The sequence below is a fragment of the Engraulis encrasicolus genome, chromosome 22 (genome assembly GCF_034702125.1).
Source record: "Engraulis encrasicolus isolate BLACKSEA-1 chromosome 22, IST_EnEncr_1.0, whole genome shotgun sequence".
Lineage (NCBI taxonomy): Eukaryota > Metazoa > Chordata > Actinopteri > Clupeiformes > Engraulidae > Engraulis > Engraulis encrasicolus.
Genome location: NC_085878.1, coordinates 19414549 through 19440087, shown reverse-complemented (window position 1 = coordinate 19440087; position 25539 = coordinate 19414549). Strand labels below are relative to the sequence as shown.

General features: G+C 42.9%; 1 protein-coding gene across 1 annotated transcript in view; it reads left to right on the top strand.

Annotated features, from left to right (window-relative positions):
- Window positions 1-25539, top strand: part of pigg (phosphatidylinositol glycan anchor biosynthesis class G (EMM blood group)) — a 172295-nt gene that overhangs the window by 9926 nt on the left and 136830 nt on the right. The window contains 2 exon segments of the mRNA XM_063188079.1: window positions 4213-4422; window positions 6103-6291. Coding sequence (XP_063044149.1) covers window positions 4213-4422; window positions 6103-6291 — 399 coding nt within the window.

The following is a 25539-nucleotide window of genomic DNA, read 5'->3' as shown; positions in this document are numbered from 1 at the left end:
GGAACTTCTTCAGGGGCTGCAGATTTGCATGTTTGCAGAAGTTTTTTTTTCAGATGGAGCGAGGAGAGGAGAGGAGGAGGTGCTGATCACAGACCTGTATTAACCGGTGCTGATGTACTGTAAATGCTGTATCAGAGCGAGGAAGCAGCTCCGCCTTGCTGCAGTACTGTCTCCCCCGCAGGCACGATGAGTTAGGGGGCAATTGAGGGCTTTGTCTTGTGCCAACATGAGAATAGGCAGAGGGGGTCGGAGAAGGGGAATGAGTGCCCGCATGTCTTGTCCATACAGACAGGGGCACCGCCAGAGGGGAAATGTGGGTCCCTTGAATTATATTTTAATAGTATTGCCAATGCCATGTTAAATCTTTAACCTTTCATCATGGGGCCCAATATTTCTAGAAGCAACCCAGTCTCCATGAGCAGAAGTGCTCCTGAGATACGTTTCCCCCCTACCAGGCCACGTCCTCAACTATACTCAGTGCAGGAGTTCTGTGTTTGTTATTTAGTTAAGCGGGCTTGCGGAGCAAGGACCATGCAGAGCATGGCCCTTGCAGAGCAAGGCCCGATTATAGTAATCTCTAAGTCCTGTTTTTTATTATCGTTCTTGTGCAGGGGGACAGTAAAAATAGAAAATGGATCTCCTCCTAGGCCTTTCGAGATAGAGACACCGTTCAAACACTAAAACGACCGGCTCGGCTTGGACATCGCGTATATTAAAAGGCTTTTCCGTGTCTCTTGTCGTTTTCCCGTTTTTGGCGATTTTGTGAAAGCCTGGGTCCCCATTCAAAACAGTGGTGGAACCTTCATGAACCAAAGTTCCGCCACTCTAGAGATTAGAGTGTAGGAGGCTTTTTCGGTCATAAAACATCAACACTTTCACCTAGAAGTTTAGTTGACACGTTGTTAGCGAGCTCTATGGGATGTCTCCAAATTGTCAAAGTTTCATCTCCCAACTCCCAATACTTTTTAAATGGCAGGTTTGTAAAAAAAACAGGCCTGGCTCTATGGAGAATCCCAGTCTTTCCAAAAATGCATTTTTCAAGAGATCAGCGCATGTCCCACACGGAGGTCCATTTGTGCCTGAACCCTTTAACCTATAAACTTCATTCAAAGACTGTTAGAGAGATCACAAGCATGACTCCGATCTGTGAAAAGGACACGTGCCAACTCCTTTTAGTTTTTTTACAACGATGTTGTAAAGACAAAAAACTCATTCTCATTCTCTCCCCTGTTTAAGGCTCAATACTAACTGTCTTTCAGTCAATCACAACAGGTGCAGCCAATGAAGGATTCCATTTCAACTGTCACTGTCTCAAGATTCTATTCTTAACGAGCAGGTGCGAGCAACCATTCTAGAAGTCTATTGTTCAGCTCTGCAATGCAATGTAATATAGTCTTGCTGGACTGTGCATGACAGCTAGCTGCTTGGCTTAGTGGTAACGCATTGTGCTGGATTAGAGATATGGAGGTTGAGGGTTCGAATCCCACCCGAAGCCATGTTGATTTTCAAAATTATATCATATACAGTGTTCCTTGGCCAACTTAAAATGCCATGTATGTCATTTATTATCAATGGCAAATGTGCTGGATTAGAGATATGGAGGTTGAGAGTTCGAATCCCACTTGAAGCGATGCTGATTTTCAAAATTATATCATATGCAGTGTTCCTTAGCCAAATTAAAATACCATGCTTGTAATTTAGTATCGATGGCAAATGTGCTGAATTACAGATATGGAGGTTGGGGGTTCGAACCCCAGTCCAAGCCATGTTGATTTTCAAAATTATATCATATGCAGCGTTCCTTGGCCGACTTAAAATGCCATGTATGTCATTTAGTATGAATGGCAAATGTGCTGAATTACAGATATGGAGTTTGGGGGTTCGAACCCCAGTCCAAGCCATGTTGATTTTCAAAATTATATCATATGCAGTGTTCCTTGGCCAACTTAAAATGCCATGTATGTCAATTAGTATGAATGGCAAATGTGCTGAATTAGGGATATGGGGGTTGGAGGTTCGAACCCCAGTCGAAGCCATGTTGATTTTCAAAATGATATTATATGCAGTGTTCCTTAGCCAACTTCAAATATCATGTATTGTATGTCATTTAATATCAATGGCAAAGGGGTTGGATTACAGATATGGAGGTTGTGAGTTCTAATCCCGCTCGAAGCCATGTTGATTTTCAAAATGATATCATATGCAGTGTTCCTTAGCCAACTTAAAATACCATGTATGTCATTTAGTATATCCCCAAAACGCAGAGCTACAACACTTTCAAGATGGCTGAATCCAAGATGGCTGAATAGTTTGGCCCATAACTTCTGACTGGGTGGATGGAGTTTTTCCAAGATTTCTTTTAGCTTTGTTTTCTCTATAGTACTTTGTTTCATCTCTGCCCCAAAAGGCAAGCCCGCTTCCAGCATTTTCTGTGAGAATGCATTTCTAGTTTGTTTTTGTAATCACGCCGAAGTCCTGAAAATATATGGTTAGAGAGAGAGAAGGCTGTAACTTTTCAGGTTAATGAAGCAGCACAGGCATAGGAAGAGCAGTCTGCCAGTGTGTTTTAAGTGTGCGTGCATGCGTGCGTGTGTGTGTGCGCGCACGCGCGCTGTTTTGAGGAGGAGTGTGCAGTGTGCGCTTTGAGTCAGAATGTGTGCCTGTGTCTGTGATCACAGTGCATTTGGTGGTGACGACCCAATAAAGGCATTCTGTTTAAGTAACCGCCATGACTAATGGCGCTCTAAATGAACAACAACAACTCCAGGAGCGTGGGTGACAGTGAGCTATGGCAGTCTGTGGCAGCAGTGACTGAGACGGGGAATAGCACAACTCTTGATTAGGAAGGATGGAGTTTGTAAACTCCATCAGTGTTGTGCTAATAAGCAACCACATGCACGCATACACATGCACGTACAGACACACACCCACCATACACACGTTTGCGCACATGTACACACATTCTCATTCACAACACTGACTTCCAGTAATTTATTGGTTTAGTAAATCTGGTGTTGTACTGACATTGTTGTGGCGATGTTAGCAGATTATCATAATTTGAGTTAGGGATTCTGGCCCGGGGCAGCTACTGTTGCCTGTGGTCAAATCAGACACAGAGGACACGCCGTCATAGAAGGCCTAAGAGCATTCAGGTCGTGTCTTGAAATAACCCGACAACTCCAAGCCTCGCGCAGTACATACTGAAATGAAATCAGTATAGCCGTAAACAGAAGCCTCAGTGTGTGAAGTCACTGGTTCATTTGAAGTCCAATGACATTCAAAAGCCCAAATAAATTATACAGTATTATTATAGTGTTTATTTTGGGGATTTGTTTATGCTTTTTATGCATATTTATCTATGCGTGGATTTTAGGTCATTATTATTATTTTATTATTACCTTGCTTTCTGGTGTTCCGAACTCCTCGCTAATGTTTTATTCACCAACATAAAAAGATGCCCTAGCGTTGAGTCATCTCTCTTTTACCGTGCCCCTGCCCCTCTCAAAGTAAGGCGATGTAGGCCAGCTAACTCCAGCAGTTATTAAAAGCACCTCGTCTTAAATGTCTTTAGATGACATTACTCGACAAAATTACTTTGGTCTGTGTCCTTGTGATCACATTGTTCCTCTTAACTTCCTTTTTTTTATTCACCTCCTGTCTTTATGACTTTATTTCTCTTTTGTCTTGCTTTTTATTTCTCTCATGTAGCCCAGTCTTTTTTGGCACACACCCTCCTTGACCTTCTCCTTCCTTTTCCATTTCAGCATTAGATTGTGTAACCTCATGAGGAGCAGGTTTTATATTGCCGTATGGAAAGTGACTTGAATGAATACGGTTGCTATCACCTCTACAATGATTACTACTACTAATGCTACTACTACTACTAATGCTACTACTACTACTACTACTGCTACTACTATTGCTCCTTCAACCCCAATTCTAGAGTAGTTGGGAGACTTGGTAGATTGTGGGTTAAAAATCAAATTACCGGCTATATCATTTCAAAACTTTCAATCCATGCAATACATGGGGAATAATGCAAGGACATCAAATCAACCAGCAAAAATTATTGTTTTTTTCAAGCCAACATGTTTTAGAAAAAGTTGTGACTTTGCCAGGAATATACTGTGAAACTTGTGGGGTTGTACAACTATGCCTACTTTTACTAATGATGATGCCAACCTCCCTTGTTCCCCCGCCCTCCTGCCCCAGGCCCTGACCACGGGCAGCATCCCCGGCTTCATCGACGTGGTGATGAATCTGAACTCGGCCACGCTGTACGAGGACAACCTGCTGTGGCAGGCCAAGACGGCCGGCAAGCGCATCATCTTCTACGGAGACGACACCTGGGTGCGCCTCTTCCCAAAGCACTTCATGGAGTACGACGGCACCACCTCCTTCTTCGTCACCGACTACACAGAGGTGAGGGTCACTACTGTGCTTTGGTTAATACAGCGATGGCTACTAGCGTCCGGTCCCGGGATCGGGGTTCGAGTCCAGCCCAAGGCCATTTCCCGATCCTTTACCATCTCTCTCCACTACCCTACCTTCTCTCTCTCTCTCTCTCTCTCTCTCTCTCTTTCTCCCTCTCTCTCTCTCTCTCTCTCTCTCTCTCTCCCTCTCCCTCTACCTCCTGTCTTAAAGTGATACTGTCCCATTTTTGGAAATAAGCTCATATTACTCCCCTTGAATTAAATTATTGAGTTTTACCTGTCTCCTGTTCTTCCTGCCGTTCTCTGAGTACGGCTGTGCAAATTTTACCTTCAAGCTAGCAGTTTACATTGAGTCCTATGAGACCAGTTAGCCGCCAGCTGGTCTCATAGGACTCCATGTTAACTGCTAGCATGGAGGTAAAATTTGCACTGCCGTACTCAGAGAACGGTTGAAAGTACAGGAGAAAGGTAAAACTCAATTATTTAACTCAAGGGAGGTGTAATATGAGCTTGTTTCCAAAAATGGGACAGTATCACTTTAATACATGCATATAAAGCCCAAAATGGCTTCTCTGATATGGCCACTTGTTTACTGCAGTGCATATTGAACTCAATAAACTGTGAGTCACTCACTATTTTGTTTACTTCATAATGCAGTATATGCTGAATAATTGAACGTCTCTGCTTTGGCTTACCTCTGTATAAAGTACGCTTGCAGGTGACTTGGCCAGGATGCCTCATAGCTCCAAGGCATACAGCTCAGTAGGGACTGTGCAGAAGTTCAATACTACACTTACAACACTGGCATTCGATGTTCCTTTGTGACTTTGTCAGTAAAGAGGTATTAAATACCATGGCAGTGAGCATGCAGCACTGTGCATCAATGGTGTTAGCCGCATTTCAACACCACAATAGTGTGAATTGCCCACTGCCAGATGTGGCCTTTGTGTAGAGTATGGACATTTTATTAACAGAGGGAAATGAAGGTGTTCAGCCAGCAGCATACCCAACAGACATTGCACGGATACAACCAGTGCTTAATTTGAGGGGGAGCAAGGGGGAGCTAGCTCCGGAACCTCAGACGAGAGCTCCGGAACCTTGGATGGAACCTCATGGAAATACATCACAGATCCCTCTCGGGGGGGAGCCACCCATCCTCTGCGCTCCAGGACCTCCCGCTTGACAAATTAAGCACTGGATACAACGTATCACTCGTTAAAACATATCAGTACATATACACACATACAGTACATACATTCACGGAGTGAAATAAAGGATTTATTGCCAAGTCAATTGCTTTTTTGACGTCATTTGGTGTATAGGCAGAGTTAAATGAATGTTTCTACTCCCCATAATGAGTTTACGAAATAAACTTGCTAACAATCAAGTCATTTTTACGAACTTATCAACAGATCAATTTTGGGCGGCCAAATACACAGACACCCAGACAAACAAACAGACAATTCCTTGCAAAATCTCCTCCGGGGTGCAGGTAATGAATAGCACCGCGCCAGTCCGAGTACAATACGCACAACAAGCTTTAATGTTTTTGCTTCTCACCTTCTCACTCAATCCTTGAAATGAATGGCGGTGTGTCAATCCCAGTAGAAAAGTGTGAAACGAGCTGAAATGTTTCTCTCCTCTTGGGTCATCCTAATGGTCCCTCCAGGTGGACAACAATGTGACGCGTCACCTGGACAGCACTCTGAAGAGGGACGACTGGGACATGCTGATCCTGCACTACCTGGGCCTGGACCACATCGGCCACATCAGTGGTCCCCACAGCTCCCTGGTGGGGCCCAAGCTGCTGGAGATGGACGACATCCTCAAGAAGATCCACGCCGCACTCATCTCCAAGGTGGGTCCTGCTACACTTTCTTTTCTTTCATTTCTCCTGTGATTGCTTATCTTCTCCTGTCTTCTCTTGTTTTCTCTTGTCCTGTCTTTCTCATCTTCAAAGTGGGCCTCTGTATTTCTTCACTCAGCTCTCTCATCTAACTATCATCTGTTCTATTCTTGTTCTCTTATGATTGCTTCTCTTCTCTTCTCTTCTCTTCTCTTCTCTTCTCTTCTCTTCTCTTCTCTTCTCTTCTCTTCTCTTCTCTTCTCTTCTCTCCACCTTTCTCGTCTTCCTTTCTTCGCTCCTCTTTTATGTTTTTCAACTGTCGTGCTCTTTTCCGTTTATGCCCTAACTCTCCTCTCCAGCTTGAGAGGATCTTGTTCACATTAGGCTTAGTTCCTTTGAGTAAACAAAACCCAGCCAAACGTGAAGTGCCTCAGAGAGATTATTTCAGGACACAAAAAAAGCTGCAGTATTTTTCAAAAGCAGCATAGTGAAAAAAAGCCTTAAATGCCTCATCAGATCCAAACTTTTTCCCCCTCCTCGGCACCAATTTACTCTCACATAGAGATTGTCAGTGATAATAACCTGGCAAAGGAGCCCATGAGGTAAAAACGGGTGAGGAAGTATACACACACCAACATGCTAAGTACTCCTCCCTCCCCACAGGATTCTTTGACCCAATCATGAAGACCATCAAACATGGATGAGTCATTAATAACTGCATGATGAGCTTGTAAAGCTCCGACGCGTTTTGACAGAAGCTGCGTCGTTAATTGTTAATGAAGCTGTCAGTTGTTCCACGCCATTGTTTTATGCCTTTGCATGCTTGTATGTGTATATGTGTGTGTGTGATTGTACATGCATACGCATGTGTGTGCATCAGAGAGCTACCCCTAACTGTGAGTGCATGTTCAGCATTGCTAAACACAGGAAGCCTCCAGATCTTGGTCTTGGGAATCTGGACAATTGTAAACAACTCCAAAGCTGGCGTGTGGGAATGTTTTTATGCCTATTTATCCATCTCTTGACTTCCAGTGCTGCAGTTGTCTTACTGCATTCACAACAACTAGGCCTACTATTGGAGTTCTCCTTCTGTCTTCATGTTTTCTTGCTTCTGCATTTGTTCATTTCAGTAGAGATGGGATTTATGGCTCTTTGACGGGATCCGGATCTTAGTGGCTCGTTCCTTTCAAAGAGGAGTTAAAAAAACTGGCTCTTTTGACTCTTTTTTTATTATTTATTCAGTGTTTAGAATGTAATATTTCGACTCCATCTCAAGGTAATTTTGCCCAAACAACAACTGATTATTCTCCTGCTTCTAAGGACCGTTTTTGCCACTCTTTAAGGCAAACAATTGTGTTCTTTTCCGAAATTTCATTGCTCTGGTCGAGGCCACGTGCTTAAAATGAATGAAAAACGAACGAAATAACGGTCGAGTGGCTCTCCCAGCTGTGATCCGGTTCCCATCGTTCACTTCAGGGAGCCGTTCAAAAGAACCGGCTCGATTGTGAACAACACACCTCTACATTTCAGTGTTTTCTGAAGGAAGCCAAGCTCTGGATCCTTTGAAACATCACAGCCATCTCACAATCGAAAGCACGCACGCACGCACGCACGCACACACACACACACACACACACACACACACACACACACACACACACACACACACACACACACACACACACACACACACACACACACACACACACACACACACACACACACACACACACACATTATCTATTCCTTTGGTTTTCCATGGCTTTGTTTTTTCATACATCATACATAATACACACACACGCACCCACATACACTTATGCCCATATTTATATGCCTGTCTAGCTATACACACAGGCATTCATATGCAGACACACGTGAAGTTATGCACTGGCACACACACACACACACACACACACACACACACACACACACACAAGCAAACACACACACACACACACACACACACACACACACACACACACACACACACACACACACACACACACACACACACACACACACACACACACACACACACACACACACTTGCATGTCATATTCATTCACACATGCTGTATGCAGTATTGTACACACACTTCCGCACACCTACACTGACATGCATAAACTCTCCCGTTTCCATTACATAAACACATGACACGTGTGCACATACACGCACAGGCACACACACGCATGTAAGCTCACGTACACCATATGCGTACATCTGTGCGCAAAAGCACACTCGTGGGAGAGTATGTCATTCTCCTACAAGCACTACACATAGGCAGAGGCAGATGAGTGTCTGGGGTAATCCCAGAGGCATGAGAATGTGCCCTACAGTACTGTGGTGTAGCAGAACTGGAGCTAGAGTGGAATTGATGGGGGCTTCTCTCTCTCGCTCGCTCGCTTGCTCGCTCGCTCTCTTTCTTTCTTTCTCTCTATATTTCTTTCTTTCTTTCTTTCTCTCTATATTTCTTTCTTTCTTTCTTTCTTTCTTTCTTTCGGTAACACTTCCAAATAAGGGGCCATAATTAACAGTAAAATAGCTACAACCTAATACTTAAGTAAGGGTTAATAATCATTACTTAATGCCACATTAGACACATATTAATTGTTATTAATGCATTAGTAAGCAGTTACTTAACTATTAGATAACTATTACCTTGTGTTACAAGTTAATAGCATATTATGGTAACACTTTACTTAAAGCCAACATTATAAGCGCATTTATAACAAATTATAACACACATTTTAATGAACAAAAAGGGGTTCCACGCGCTTCTGTTTTTACATCTGGTGCATCAACGGGAGGGAGGCAGGCAATCTTGAATGAAGAGAAGACACCGGAGCAGCTCAGATGGGATGCTTTTTCTTTTTAATTCAAGTGCACACATTTTAATTACTTACAACGTATTATGACTACACTCATAATGCTTCATGATGCTTTATATTAACAGTTATGGATAACTATGAATCTAGCTTATAATGCTTTATAAATCCAAGGGTGTCATGAGTGCTCATGACTGGCTATAAACTACAGGCTGCCTGATGGGGCTTACAGTACATTATGATATAAACTCTCTCTCTCTCTCTCTCTCCCTCTCTCTCTCTCTCTCTCTCTCTCTCTCTCTCTCTCTCTCTCTCTCTCTCTCTCTCTCTCTCCGTCTCTGCTCCTCTGTGGGAAGCTTGTTCTTTCTCTCCTCTCCTGTTCAGTAAGTGATGCTCCTCTCTGCTCCTTCCAGGAACGCAGGCTCTCCTCTCCTCTCCTCTCCTCTCCTCTCCTCTCCTCTCCTCTCCTCTCCTCTCCTCTCCTCTCCTCTCCTCTCTTTGTTCCTCTGAGGGTAACAAGTAGTGCCCTGCCCTACTTTCTCACACCCCTCCCTCCACCATATACTGCATTTCTTACACTCCTTCCTTCCTTCACTCTCTTCGTCTCTTCACTACACTCCCTTCTTCTCTGCCTCTGCTTTTCTTACCCTCTCCTTCTTCATCGCTCCAACACTTTACTTGATGCCGCTGTAAGATGCATTTCATTACATTGTCTTAATAGTGTCATGACACAGTCATAGATAAGTCATAAACATTATGTCCATATCATAAACATCTATGACTGTTGGCCTTAAAGGGACACTGTGCAGAAAATGGTCAAAAAAGGTACTGCAACTATGCTGCTCATTGAAACTGGGCTGCCTATTGCCAAATTTGATATTTACATGAAAGTTTACTAAGTAATAAACTAATATTTTCTAGTATGGTCCAAGTAGAGTCATTTTTGCAGCGAAAAATGGCTAATTTTGGAAATTCAAAATGGCGGACCATGGAGAAGATCCCCCTTTTCATGTATGAAAAATGCAATTGGTGGTGGTAAGTATTCATGAAAAAGGTAACATTAGTGAATGGGCAGCATGAATTCTGGAAATAAACAACTAAAAATCTCACACAGTGTCCCTTTAAGGGTTCTCTTTGCCATAACCGAATGTCACTTAAGGCCAACAGTCATAAGATGTTTATGACATGGACATAATGTTTATGACATGTGCATAACTGTGCCATGACACTGACATGCATATGACACCAGCGCCAAGTAAAGCGTTACCGAACATTCAAGGCAATCTTCAAATAATAACTTTTTATTGAAGAAAACAAAGTCATCTAGTTCATAAATGAACAGGTTGAAAATACAAACATGTTTGGGCCTCAGCCTAGCCTACATGTGGAGTTTGCACTGAGGGCTTGGTAGATGAATTGAGGTGACTTATCTTCTGAGGGGAATCCCAAGGGGGGCTGAAAGCCTTTTTTTCATGAATTTGCAAGTTGCATGAAAGTCTCAGATCTGAGGCATCCAAGGAATGGGAGGATAAGGCCTTGACATATTGGAGTATTGTGGAGTTTGTGAAAGTGTCATTGTCTTATTGAACAGTCAAAAAGAGGCTTACACTTAATTTTAAGACTCCTGTCACATTAATTAGACACAGTTTTATGAGGTATGTCACAGCATGTAACATTATGCACTCGCACGGTACCTTAGGGCTAGGTATGTATACTGTAAGTACATGATATGTAAGTACATGATAGTACAGGTATACAATGCACAACTGTAATATGAAGGGTATTCATTCTGTTCTTTTTTGATGGGCATGATTTCATATACGCATGGCCTTAGGTTTGTATTTTGAAAGGATTCTTTTGAAAAGAATGCCTAATCAGACGGATGAATGAACAGCCTGTTCAGGGGAGCGCGGGTGGTTCTTGTCTATTTTGTTGCAAATGCTCTGAGTGGCTCCAGTCAAGAGACCCATACATGAGGTGCTGCCAAAAAGTCAGACTCACCATGGGAAGGAGAAAAAGAAGAATATCTCAAACCCACTCTGTTGTCTGTTTCTCTGTCTCTCTTCCTCTGTCTCAAACTGCATATGTTCTCTCTCTCTCTCTCTCTCTCTCTCTCTCTCTCTCTCTCTCTCTCTCTCTCTCTCTCTCTCTCTCTCTCTCTCTCTCTCTCTCTCTCTCTCTCTCTGTCTGCCTGTGTTTATTTCTTTATGACTTTCCTCTGGCTGTCTATCCGTCTTCCTCACTTGTTTTTCTTGCTCTTTTTTCCCTCTCGCTGCACCTGAAGTCAGAAGGAGACTTCTCTGATGGCTTCTTTCCGTGGCAGCTTGGCGTTCGGTTCCCCTTGAAAGGGAATGAGGAAATAAGATTCTCTTTTGATGAGTGCATGCCAACTCTGATAAACCTGCACCTACTATATTTCTCTCACTTTCCCACCCCTTCTCTCTCTCTCTCTCTCTCTCTCTCTCTCTCTCTCTCTCTCTCTCTCTCTCTCTCTCTCTCTCTCTCTCTCTCTCTCTCTGTCTCACACACACCCTCTCTGTTTTTGTATTTATCTTTTTGTGTTTTTGTATTTGCTTGCATATGTGTCTCTGAATGAGGCTACTGTGTGTGTGTGTGTGTGTGTGTGTGTGTGTGTGTGTGTGTGTGTGTGTGTGTGTGTGTGTGTGTGTGTGTGTGTGTGTGTGTGTGTGTGTGTGTGTGTGTGTGTGTGTGTGTGTGTGTGTGTGTGTGTGTGTGTGTGTGTGTGTGTGTGTGTGTGTGCGGTTGTGTGGATGTCCCCTGCAACCATCAGAGCTAGGTTGTCAATAGGAAAGTGCAGAAGCACTGGCAGTGTAATTTGCTATGCGTTTGCATGTGTCACCACAGCCCCCACTCCTATACAAAGTGTTTTCTGCTTGACTCTGTTCCCCGAGAAATCACATCTATTCTTTTCCTACACCTCCCACTCGCCTTTGTCTGAAGAAGGGCTAGAGGCCTTGCATTTGGCATACTTGCATTTCCCACAGCGCTCCAGTATGTGTTCTCTGCCAAACGGAGACTCCTTCGACAGTACATGTGTGCTGCAGAGAGCTCTTTGTATAGTTTGGGATGTCCTCAATACAGATTCACTGGCTATGTGAGTTTGCCATGCTTCTATTGTTTGATGTTATGTCTTTGCATAGAAAGTAGTATGACACTTTGACAAAGTTGCTCATTGTGACAGCATTAATGTAGGCCAGTTTTAGAAGAGCAAAAACATGAAACATAATCTCCATGCTGCTTCTTAATGAAACTCAAGGCTGTGTGCAATGCACAGAGTATTATGGAAATAATGCAGTACATCTACTATGTCTTAAATGATACTTCGGGAATCGTCTTTCCATTTGTTTTAATAATGGCAGTTTCTTGTAATGTTCTCTACAGAGTAGCTGTCTAAAATAGGCAATTTTGATATTTTGACAGGTTATGTATGTTTATGTTTTATTAACCCCCCCCACCCATTTCACTTCTCTTTTTTCAGCCTGTGTAGTCAAGAGACAAATATTGAAAAAATAAGGTAGACTGTGTGAGATTTTTAGTTGTTTATTTCCAGAATTCATGCTACCCATTCACTAATGTTACCTTTTTTCATGAATACTTACCACCACCATCAAATCTAAGTATTCATTATGACTGGAAAAATTGCACTTTTCATACATGAAAAGGGGGATCTTCTCCATGGTCCGCCATTTTGAATTTCTAGAAATAGCCATTTTTAGCTTAAAAAATGACTGTACTTGGGCCATACTAGAAAATATTAGTTTATTACTTAGTGAACTTTCATTAAAAGATCAAATTTGGCAACAGGCAACCCAGTTTCAATGAGCAGCATAGTTGCAGTACCTTTTCTGACCATTTCCTGCACAGTGTCCTTTTAAGCACAGTGTGATACAACCAGTGAAAGTAAACTTGTGTAAAGCATTTGTGAGTACTGCCAATTTTGTTTGGCCCTGAGTAAAACAGTGCCAAACACTTTTTTGAGGATTGGTTTGGCAAATTTTCCCCCAGACACAACTGTGTGAATGGTAGCATAACCAGGCTCTCATTACCTCTGCTGTTTTCGGTCACGTTGGTTTGTCAGTCTGTCTGTCTGTCTGTCTGTCTGTCTGTCTGTCTGTCTGTCTGTCTGTCTGTCTGTCTGTTTGTTTGTTTGTCAACAGGATCATTCAAAAAGTCATGAACGGATTTGGATGAAACTTTGTGGAGCTGTTGGAAATGACAAAAGGTACAAGTGATTAAATTTTGGTGGTGGTTCCGTATCATGATCCGCAACCAGTATTTTAAAAAACTTCTTCACCATTGCTAGTGTAGAAATGTAGACGCCCCTAATGACCGCAAAATTCAATTACGGGACAGGGCGAATTTTGATATTCCTCCAACTCCACAAAAAGAAGGCAGAAATACATACAAAAAAATAAAAACAGGGTGTAACATAGTCAAGTCCTTGGCGTAGGTCTGCACTCTCTGAGTGCATTTCTAGTTTTAACAGTTATGGTAGTTATACTCAGTGTTTAAATTGGCTTTTGGGAGGTGGGGGAGCCCTTCACTCGCGGTCAAAATAGCTTAAAAAAAAAAAAAAAAAACAATTTTAACATCGCCCCATCAGGCAAATACATGTATTCTATGAAGTTATTGCCCATAATTAATATCATACAAAAATCAATGTATTACTCAGTTATGAGAAAAACAGCAAGGTACCCTCATTCCCTCTTCACTGTATTGGGTTGCTAAAAAATAGGAACAGTTAGACCAGTATCACACCTGATGCATATGTAGTCTACTTTTTAACATCCTCTCCTGTCAGTTGGCAACAGTATGCTATTGGACTGTCAGTGCAGGGGCAAGAAAGTTTTAATTCTGACCACCATCACTGCACCATCAAGCTACAAAGGTGTAGACCTACTATTAAGAACTCTAATTTTGATGTGAATAACAATTTGTTTTAAAAGATCATATGATTGATTTAAATTCTCCTATAATGTCATGGGTTTAGCATGCATTTATTAGCACGTTTTATGCCTAATAAGTAACAAAGTTAAAAGAATAAAAAATGCATGCTTAGGCTATGCTGTTCTATTACAGTGCATGAAAGTGTGCACTGTCACTTTAAATCAGGCGGAGTCTGCAGAGAATCTTCTCACTCGGACACGTCTTTTCTTTACAGATTGCCCCTTTGGCTGACTGATTATATGGGGCGTTCTTATTTCAGTAGTATAGTTAGTTCAGCTATCTCGCTCCGTGCATATGTTTTAATTACACTTCAGTCGCATTAAGTAAATGCTTTTTTGCAAAGCAATAACTTTGGCAAAAGGCGGCAAGAGATTGGAACTTGCTGCAGCAATTCTAGCGCGAGAGAGACGGTGCACTGCTCTACACGCAACGCTAGGATGGACACGCAGGAATCCCTGTCATTTGCTTACTGTCTAAAAACTTTGAATACGTTCCTGGCATGTTTAAGCCCACATAAAAGTAACCTGCAACCAAATGGCTACACATTCTGACAGAACAATGGACGGAAATCCCAAACTTGATGTTGATTTTCTCACATTAACAAACTGCTGTTAAAGTAGGCAGACACCACGCTATTCTGCATGACTGTTTGGTTAACTTTGCCTAAAAAGCTAGCCGATATCAAATTAAATGACAGCTTACCTCCGTTTTGTAAAAGGCATTGTATCTAGCCTACTAACTTTGCACATTGAACATGAGAGCATGGAGGACAGGCTTGAAGTAGTGACATAGAACTACTCGAAGCGGAGTAGTTCTAGCTGTGAGAAAGAGCAAGCGCTCCGGACCGCTCAACTGTTGCAAAGTTGCAACGTTGCTACAAACTGAAATTGTGGTGTCTCGCAGCGCATGTGCAGAATGCAGATGCATAATAACTGAAATAATGCGGGAGTCCCTTAATCTTATTTTATGTTGCTATCATTGGAAAACTTTCATAAAAATATGATATTTCAAGAAGAGGTGAAAATATGTGAACGAATACTCTGAGGGTGGGGCAGCAGGAGCGCAGCTCCGTTTGGCTGTCCCTCCGAGGTGAGGAGGCGGAGCTGCGCTCCGGAGGGCTCCGCCCCAATTTAAACCCTGGGTATACTATATCTAACTGGTTGTTTCTAGCCTATGGCAAGCAAGGCATTGTACAGTAGTTAGGCTACTGCTTTCATAATGTCACAATTAACAATTTTTTGGGTTTGGTTTTCATTGTATGAAAAAAGGATTTAAAAAAAGATGAAACAGTAGAGGCAGCAGATGATGTTAGGACTTTGCTTATTCAGTTTAATTGTTGCTTTCAGGTTGTTTTGGTACTTTCATTGTTCAGCTGTTCAGCCATCCTCTCAAGAGTCCCCCAGTGTGGGCAGAGAAAAGCGGCCAAACCCTGACACCCCTGATGAATCATTAGCACATTAGCCACGGCGCGATGCTCATAAAGAGACCTTCATGCCCTGTCCGGCACTTTGGGTTACCGCACACTGGACGCAGATGAATTCCTCATGTCACACAAGGCCAACATACTCCATATGCTTGCCTGCCCGTCTGCCCAGACTGGTTTCTAGGCAGTGTGAAGTGCTTTGTTGACACTTTGCATTGTTCAGTCGTGGCGAGGAGGAGAAGGACACGAGGAGCGTTTGACTTGGAGGATGATCCCTGGAGATAAACACTTCACTTTGAGCTGCCTCTCCTCTCCTCTCCTCTCTTGTCTCCTCTCCTTTCCTCTGCTCTCCTCTTCTCTCTTCTTTTCTTCTCTCCTCTTCTCTCGCTAAGTGTGGGGGGGAAGCTGGGCCAGTCTTCTGGAGGGCTTTCTAGCCATCCGCAATCCAGGCACTTTTGAGCTCCCTGAGGTCAGTGCTAATGGGTGGCTTGGCAGCGCTGCTGATCCTGCCTCGCTCTGAAAGTTATCCAAACCGTCGTATGTCACACAGGCCTCAGGCTTCCTCCTGCTCCACCTTCCCCTCCATTTCTCTCTCCTTTTTCATGCCAACAAAGCGGAATGGGCTAGATAGGTGACAGGTAATGCCATTTCATTATTCTGAGTTGTTTCTGAGTTTCTCCACTCTTGAGTTTTTCCCATGCTTTCGCTTCTGGAGTCCTGACTAAGCACTCATTATGTGTGACAAAGAATGTTGACAGGTCTGGGGATGGGAGGTGAGCATAACGGTTTAAAATGTGTCTGGCTCTGGGGGAAAAAAGACAGAATACTGTCTCCTAATAAGTGTTTTGTCATAGAGAGTGAGGTATAATTGCCTTGGGTTTAGGTGAGACTTACTTGGGAACAATTCCTGACTTATTTGCAGAGCTCTCCAGGGTTGTTTAAGGACAAATGTAGGTGCTGTCGCGGCTACATCACTCAGTCAGCAACAGTGAAACGGTGATATGGCAAACAAAAGTACACTCTATGCTGCATCTGTGTGGGTGGGTGTGCATTTCTGTGTGTGCATCATGTGTTTGTTTGTATGTCTGTTGCGTGTTTTTGAGAGGGAGGTTCTCTGCACAGTGTTGGGCTCCTCCGGTGTTGTTTGCAATGGTTTGTATGCTCTCTGCCTTAAATAGGTCTTGTCCTCTCATCATATTTCGTTCCTGGGTCTTCCGTTGCCTTGGCAAGTTTGTTTTATGTGCTGATTTTTCTGTTTTATTATTTATTAATCATATCCCAAGTCTGCCTCTGTACCAGTGTTTTGTCTAAATATTGCATGAGTCCATAGTTTGTTTATCTCTTGGCTGGCTTGGAAAATTGAGCTGTGTTGCTGCTCCATGGCGGGATCGTTAGCCCATGCAAGACATTGGCTCAGCTTTAAATTGCCAAACACACAATCTGGGAGGGAGCGAAATGTCATCTTAACCCATTGTGTCCTGGAAGCACATATATGGGTTTTTCAGGATTTTAAGATTTTAGCTATTTTATTAAATATGTGGGTATTTTAGAGCTGAATGAACACATTACAATGTAAGGGGAGGGTCTTGGCTTTTAAATGTAATCCATTTCATGTTTGTATGTGCTTCGGAGGCTGAGATATTTAGGATTTAATAGGAAGAGGGCACCCTTTCCCAAAAAGGGCTTAGGACAAAGTCAGAACTAGACTGCCTGTGCAGTCGCCTTCGACTGCTTAAGGTATATCCCCGAAACGCGACGCTTCCAGTCCCCCATCATTCCTACCACTCCCGTCCACCATTTCGTAAACGTATATACAGACGTGACATGACGCGCATAGGCTTAAAATTAAACGACTATTGTGAAAATGAAGCAAAAAATGGGGCAAATGGTAATACTGTTTTAATGGTTCAGTGGATATACCACATTAGGTACAGTGTAATAACCAGTGTAACAATATTTAATACAATGTAATTTTTTTACTTACATCATGTGTTTGTGCGTAAGTGGTATTACATGGTATTGCATATTGTTACACTGGTATTACACTATATTACATGGTATTGCATACTGATACACTCGTTACTACACTGTACCTGATATTGCATATTGTTACACTGGTATTACACTAGTATTAAATGGTATTAAATATTGTTACATTGGTTATTACACTGTACCTAATATGGTAGATTCACTGAAATGGTGAACCATTAAAATAAGGTGTTACCGGGCAAATCAATCCACCCAGTCAGAAGTTATGGGCCAAATGAAAATTCCGCCATTTTGAAAGTGTTGTCTTCCAAACTCGAATCAGTTCATGAACCTACCCTAGAGCATTCACACACAAAATCTGGGACAAATCCATCCAACCGGTCAGTAGTTATGGGCCAAACAATAATTCGGCCATCTTGAATTCCGCCATCTTGAAAGTGTTGACCTCCAAACTCGAATCAGTTCATGAACCTACCCTAGAGCATTCACACACCAAATCTGGGACAAATCCATCCACCAGGTCAGAAGTTATGGACCAAACAAAAATTCGGCCATCTTGAATTCAGCCATCTTGAAAGTGTTGACCTCCCAACTCGAAGCAGTTCATGAACCTACCCTAGAGCATTCACACACCAAATCTGGGACAAATCCATCCACCCGGTCAGAAGTTATGGACCAAACAAAAATTCGGCCATCTTGAATTCAGCCATCTTGAAAGTGTTGACCTCCCAACTCGAAGCAGTTCATGAACCTACCCTAGAGCATTCACACACCAAATCTGGGACAAATCCAAACATCCGTTCAAAAGTTATCGCGTTAACACGAAAGACCTTACGCGGCGGCGGCGGCGGACGCGGATGCGGACACGGCGGACGCCGCCGCCGCGGTGGCGCACGCAAAACCATTACATCCCCGACGCTCCGCGTTTCGGGGATATAATAACAACCATAATGCAGCCGTTGGCATGGGAGGTGTGCAGACACAGGATCCATTTTTTATTTCACCTCCGCCACATCTTGGCATAAACAACAAGCTGGGGAGTTCCTGTTTTGGAGTTTGGCAAGCCTTATATGCGCCGTCTTTGTCTGACTGTCCTATGACTTGCAACAAGCGAGCCGTACTGACCTACCTCTTTTGTTTTCCAAAAAGTCCATCTTGCCGGCTTTGAAGAGGTGGCCTTTAGCATCAGTTAAAATTATCGTAATATTTTTTTTTCTTGTGACTACAAATTCTTTGCAGACCTTGTTGGCTCTTGAGGGAATGATGTATCTTTTTTTTTTCTTTTCTCCCACTAGCTCAAAAACGCTTCTGTACTTTTTGCGTTCCCTGATCTTGGGGTCATGCAAGCAAGTGTTGAAATTGATTTATGGCAGTGTTGTCACTTAGATTGGGGCTAAAATTGAGGCGTTGAATATGGGGACAGTTGTGCCGACACTCCAGTGAGCAAGCTGTCACTCAACGGAAGGAACAGGCGTGAGTTCATTTTGACACCACAAGATAGGTGTTACATAAAGGAAAGACTAAATTATACTCTCACCAGCTGAATTTCCTGTTTCTCTGAAGCCTGCTGTGATCAGGCAATTTTCTCTGATTTTTTCTATCTCTCGCTCTCTGGACCTGTGCCTTCTTTCAATTATACTGGAAGGCTTGAAATCACTATTACCTTACTATTTTTTTATGATGCGAGTCATTTTACACCTGCTGTGAAAAAAAAGTAATTTGTAGGGAGAGGAAGGGGGGAAGTAGAAAAGGAATGGAATAATTCTGGAAAGAAGGAAAGAAAAAAGAACAGAAGAAAAAAGTGAATGTTTATTTGAGTATTTCCTGCGTAGAGCAGTGAGACTATTTGGTCTCCTGGAGATCATCTGGCATTCATTTTCAGGCTCTGGAGAGGAAAGAGGGATAGATATTTCATCACAAAGTTTGTGACCAAATACATCCATCTTCATGACAAACTTTTATTTACATCTGTTATAAGTCTTTTTTCATAAGAGTGTTTTGGCAAGTACATACAGGCTGGTTAGAGGTGCATTGTGTTGGATGGTTGCCAGAGAAGAGATTACAATATACTGCTCAGTGAAACTCTGCTGCCTAATATTTAGTAGTAGTATGGCCAAAGTACAAGTTTTTCAGCTAAAAATGTCTTAATTCTGAAAATTCAAAATGGAGGAACATAAAGAAGATTCCCCTTTTCATGTATGGAAAGTGCAATTTTCCCAGTCATTATGAATACTTACTGCACAATTTGATGGTGGTGGTAAGTATTCGTGAAAAAGGTAATATTTGTGAATGGGCAGCATTAATTCTGGAAATAAACTTCTAAAACACAGTGCACCTTTCTAAATTATGCTGATATCGAATTTCAAAACGTTTCCCTTTCTTCTTTACTTATTAATGATCAATGATAAAAAAAATACATGTAGAAGTTCATGTAGAAGTTGTTCTCCAGTTCCAGAGCAATTGGTTGTATTTTTGTACTCTTCTGTCCTTGTTCAAGCCACTAAATTCCCATGACCAGCTCAGTGAACTACAGACTGAACGGGGCATGCCCGAGGTCTAACCTCTAGCGGTGATGGTAGTAGACTGCCTTTTTCACCCAGCACTGACAATCTTAATGGAGCCATATCCACTGTGTGCTGGTTTGAGAACACGCATGCACACACACACACACACACACACACACACACACACACACACACACACACACACACACACACACACACACACACACACACACACACACACACACACACACACACACACACACACACACACGCTTAAAAATACACACACACTGAATGGCTGTAGCAGTCTGATGGCACGGACAGATGTGTGATAGTTTCTAATTATGGTTTCTGTTCCTGCTAGCGGTACTGTATGCGCCGAGTACCTCAAAGTGTTTCTGGTGCAGGTCTACTATTGGAATCCGGTATTGCTTCTTTTCACTCACTCGCTCAGCTCCATCCCCACACCCCCCACCCCCCGACACACACACACACACACACACACACACACACACACACACACACACACACACACACACACACACACACACACACACACACACACACACACACACACACACACACACACACAAACACAAACACACACAGGCACCTGCATGCATGCATATAGGGTACATAGATAAACACATACAAAACCCTATAGATAGTAACACATGCTCACACATCATGGTCGCCGCAGGGATCGTTGTGAGATTTCCATTACCCCCCTCTCAACACTGTGGATGATTCAGGGGCTCTATGACAAGCGTGTCCACGGCCGGCTATGTTTGTGCTTGTTCCTGCTTACTCCCCTGTCATGAGGCAATACTCGCGGGACTGAGGCAGGAATGAAGATGCTGATTCATGTTGTTTTTTTCCCTCCTTCATTCGATTCTGCAGATCTGGGGCCTCATTTGTAAAACTTTGCGGAAGAAATGCGCCAAAAGATGGCGCACGCACGAAACTCAGGATGTGCGTGCTCAAGAAAATATTGAGATTTATCAAGCATGGCGCACGCACGTTCCACATCGATTTCCCTTTATAAATCCCAACTGACTCTGAAGTTGCGGCATATGTGCGCACCTGTGGACACACCCATAATTATCTATGAATATTCAGTGAAACGCCCAAAATGAATATTTATATCTGTGGACGGCGTGCGGAAAGCCGCCGAGATATCCTATTTACCACATGTGGAGCAAACCGTTTTATTAGATAGGCCTAGAGAACGTTGGGCAATGTGGAGCGGTTAAGTTTGGGAAGTGTACAAAAAACAAAATCCCTCGAATTGCAGCATGTGGATGGTTATGTTCGCAAAAGTCACGCTATACCAGAAATAAAAATAAATAAAATAAGGATGGCATGGACATGAACCTGCCAAGTCATGGACATGTAGTACTAATTGAGTTGTGAACAAGGGGAAAAATAGCTGCGTCAAGGGAACATCTCACATGGCATGTCCCCATGTGAAATGTACTGGTAGAAAATCTATTCGCCGTCTCATGGCACCTCATATGCACCGGGTTTACCGTTGGTCACTGCGCGCAACTGTCTGCTTTCAGTTCAAAGCGACGCCCCAACTGTCGATCGACACATCCACAGACAGCATGACATCTATGGGCATTTTCTAGTCTGTATTTATTTAATGTGTGTATTATAAACGTGCATTATCAGTCTATAAAGCCAGCAGTCTTAGAAATGCACACCTCTGCTCATTTGCTGACGACGAAAAAGAAATGGCATGCAACAACAGAAACGAAGCTGTCCATCTGTATGGCACTTGGCTGTATGCTTGTCTGTAGGCCTATGCCCAATGGCTGAGAAAATCAACCATTATCTTTCTATTAGAAGGCCTACAGCTGCACGTGGGACTCGAGCAGATGATTCTGCAACTGGCTTAAATGTTGGCGTAATTCCTTGCAGAGTCGGAACGCACACACGATTATAGCCTACAGATATACTGGAAAGGTCCGTGAGTGATTTGGGTATTTCCAAATGTAATGTACCCTAAATATAAAATTTGAAGCGTCGGTTACTTCCTTACAAAACATGCATGTGACTATGGATAGGCCAGGTAGGCCTACTAATTATTTTCCACCATTACCAAACAAACAACAATCACGTTTTTCGTTGCGAAATGGATTAATGTTAAAGTGGCTATCGTGACACGTGACCTCGTGACCACCGTTTTTTCCCCTACCAATTTCTGGTCATTCTTCCAGCTACCTCCCGAGGTCGCGCTTTCCGCGTTTGGTCTTTTGTTTAGGGCGTACGCATGGGTAAAACTTTGCGTGGAGCTGCGCATGTTTACCGCCAAGTTCTTTTTCTATAAATACCAAACCTTGCGGTGAACTTGGCGTGCGCAGTCTTTTGTGCGTACGCACCCGTTATAAATAAGGCCCCTGGACTTCCTGCTGTCAAGATGGCCATAGTGCCTTTTTCTTTTTAGGTGTTGCGTACAGTACAGTAGCATCTCTTGGCCAGAGAGAAAAGGGATTTTCAGCTGAAGGCAACGCTACTCTTCCGCATTCATTCTGAGAGTTCACAGACAGTGTGGATACATTCAAGATTTGGGCTTTTTCTCTCTGCCTGTCATACTCCCTCCATTTTTATTTAGGTTTTGCCTTTGCTCTGCCGGTTTGTAAATACTAATATCTGGCATACAGTGGATGTGAAAATGGAGAGTGGAAGATAAAATGAGAGAAAGATAGAGAAGTGGAGAGATGCTTAAACACAGACATCCACAGATGCTGCAAGGATATGGGGTGTGAGGGGGATTGTAACTAACTGCCCATTCTTGTATTGGGTCTTTTTTACTCTGAAGGATTAAAGACTCTCCAAGACTCATGTTCAATGAACCATGGATTGCAAACTGGAATAAGACAAGATAAACACAGAGGATGTTTATATGAAATTGATGCTGTAGATATATCTATGCATTACTTGCAAAACTTTTAACCAATTTAGACGTAGTGACACTGATACATTGTTTCGAAAACACAGTCCATCACTTTTGATCCCAGACAGCCAGCACAACTGAAACACACTTGGTCCCAAAAAACTGGCACTGTGAAAATAGGCCATTAGATAAAGACACGCTACAGAGCAATGCATTTACAACTTAATTGGAACACATTTCCTCAAGGTCATGTCAATGTCATCTATTGTTCTCTGAGCTGTCTCCCAGCTAGGATTGTCGAATGAACGTCAGTTACATACAGTCCCATTATTATGTTGTCAAAGCATGCACTTCCTGATCACGTTACGTCTCATGGAGTAGGGAATCAAAGCAAGCCTTCTTGCCAAGGTTCTGCTTTTGATGGACATACAAAAGGACCTGCGGACTCTGCTGCTATCCATTTTCAATAGTTAAAGTTAATATGGAAATGATTGAAGAAAAATATCAAAACAGGTGTGATAACCGCGGCAGCAATCAGCCTTGGGTGAGTGTTAGTCCACGTTTCCTTCTCAGAAAGACAAATAGCCACGTCAGGAGAGACTAGCAGCTAGCTACCTCATCAGAAGAAATGACTGGAAACATTAGTAGGCTACTGATCCTGTTTTTTTTCTTCATTCAAGTAGTTCACTTGGAAGCAACTCCTTCTTGCGGCGTGAATGTTGTGAATGAAGTGTGTCTGTAGGTCTCACACAAAACAGTTGGTGGCTGTTCAAAAAGTGTCTTAAGAGTGCTGGCACTGACTGGCGCTCAAGTGATGACATTCAGAACAAAGCCTGGCATTCAAGGTGTTCAGTCTTAGTACGTTCGAATATTTGCATGAAAAGTTACTGAGCAAGTGTTGTAGGCTACATGAGGACCCAGGGCAAAACGATAATGCCACAGCAATCCTGTCTCACTCTGCAGAAGTCCAGGATGGCAGCTGCCTGATTTTTTGTCTGTCTGTGTTGGGCTAAGCTCACAATACAGACTTTAACGAAAGAAAATAAACACCACAATCCCATTTCAACAGGAGCTAAGCTCAACAGTTGGGTGTTTCTTAGAATACCTGACTTTGCTGATCAATGGTTGTTATTACTTGTCTGCTCACAATCCTTGTTCTGTCGCCATTCTGAGACTCTTGAGATTATGCACTAGCAAGAGAGGCTCTCGGATCTTCTCCATGTTTTATTACCAGCATTCATTCTTGTCAGCATTACTTCCTGTAGATGTCTTAACTCTTCGTATCACTTCGATGTTTACTAAGTGGTCCCTGATATGTGTATTTAGCATATCAAAATCAATACAGCAACAGTGCTGAGTTGTGTTACTGGTAATAAAGCAGCTCAGTTGAGCTTGGAAGTTCACCCTAACTTTTCACATTAAGGTAGCAGAGTTTTTCTTTTAAGCCTGAGTTATTGCTCGCGTCAGTCACCAATCACACCATCACAATACCAGAAATCGTAGTGTTTAGCAGACAGGAATAATTTGGGGTTAGATCCCGAAATCTTACTGTCCAAGCCCTTATGTTTCATATAATTTTGTCTCATTGGTCAGATTTAGTATTATCGTGTTCATTTCATTGTTATGAAAGGTCCAGGTTCATTATTATGGTATTTGATACTATTGTGGAATCCAACGGTAATGAATGGGTTTTGTGTCTTGTGAATCCCTTTGAGTGTCACTACTGTAGCTGTTATTGCACAACAGAGAACCTCTTACCACCCATTGGTTTCCCAAATGCTTTCAAATCCTTCAATTTTGAGGCATTAAGACTTTAGGTGTCTTTTTTACCACTTTTTGCCGTTTGAAATTCCCTATCACGCCTTCAACTTAACTTGAGTTGTTCTTGATTAGGCAAAATAGCATAATGTGTGTGTGTGTTTGTGTGCGCACGTTCGTGCATGCGTGCGTTTGTGTGTTTTCCCAGATATCTGTGTGTTTTTCCCCCCCTTAGATACACCCATGTACTTTAAGAAATTACTTTGATCTCAGATTGACGGTCAGCATTTTTCGGTGCGCGGCGTCTTATTGAATTCACATCAATCGCGTCTGGCTGGTGCTGGGCTGTAAATCACTGCCCTCCAGTAGTCCACCCATGTGCTCCATGGAAACGAACACCACACACACACACACACACACACACACACACACACACACACACACACACACACACACACACACACACACACACACACACACACACACACACACACACACACACACACACACACCTCCCCTCGCTGTCTCAAGAGAAACAGGAGGGGAGAAAAAGAGGACCCAATACTCAGCTATTTGGCCTTTTCCCTCTCATCTCTCAATAGAGCGAAAACATTAAAGGCTACATGCCAGCAGTTATTGAGGGATAGCCGTTAATGAGTGTGTGGTGGCTTCTGCTTTTGTCTCAGCTTGCTCCAGACAGTACCGTGTTGACCCAACTGGTCGAGTTGGCATTAGGAAACCTTCGCTAAGCTTGCCGTTTGATGGGTGTCGACTCTAGGGGGTTCTCTAATGTCTGCCTGTTCTGTATTCCAGGGGCCAATTTAAAAGCCTGCGACCTGCTGAGAAACCTGCGGTGGGAGTCGTTCATTAGTGCGGCTACACAGGGAGGAAAA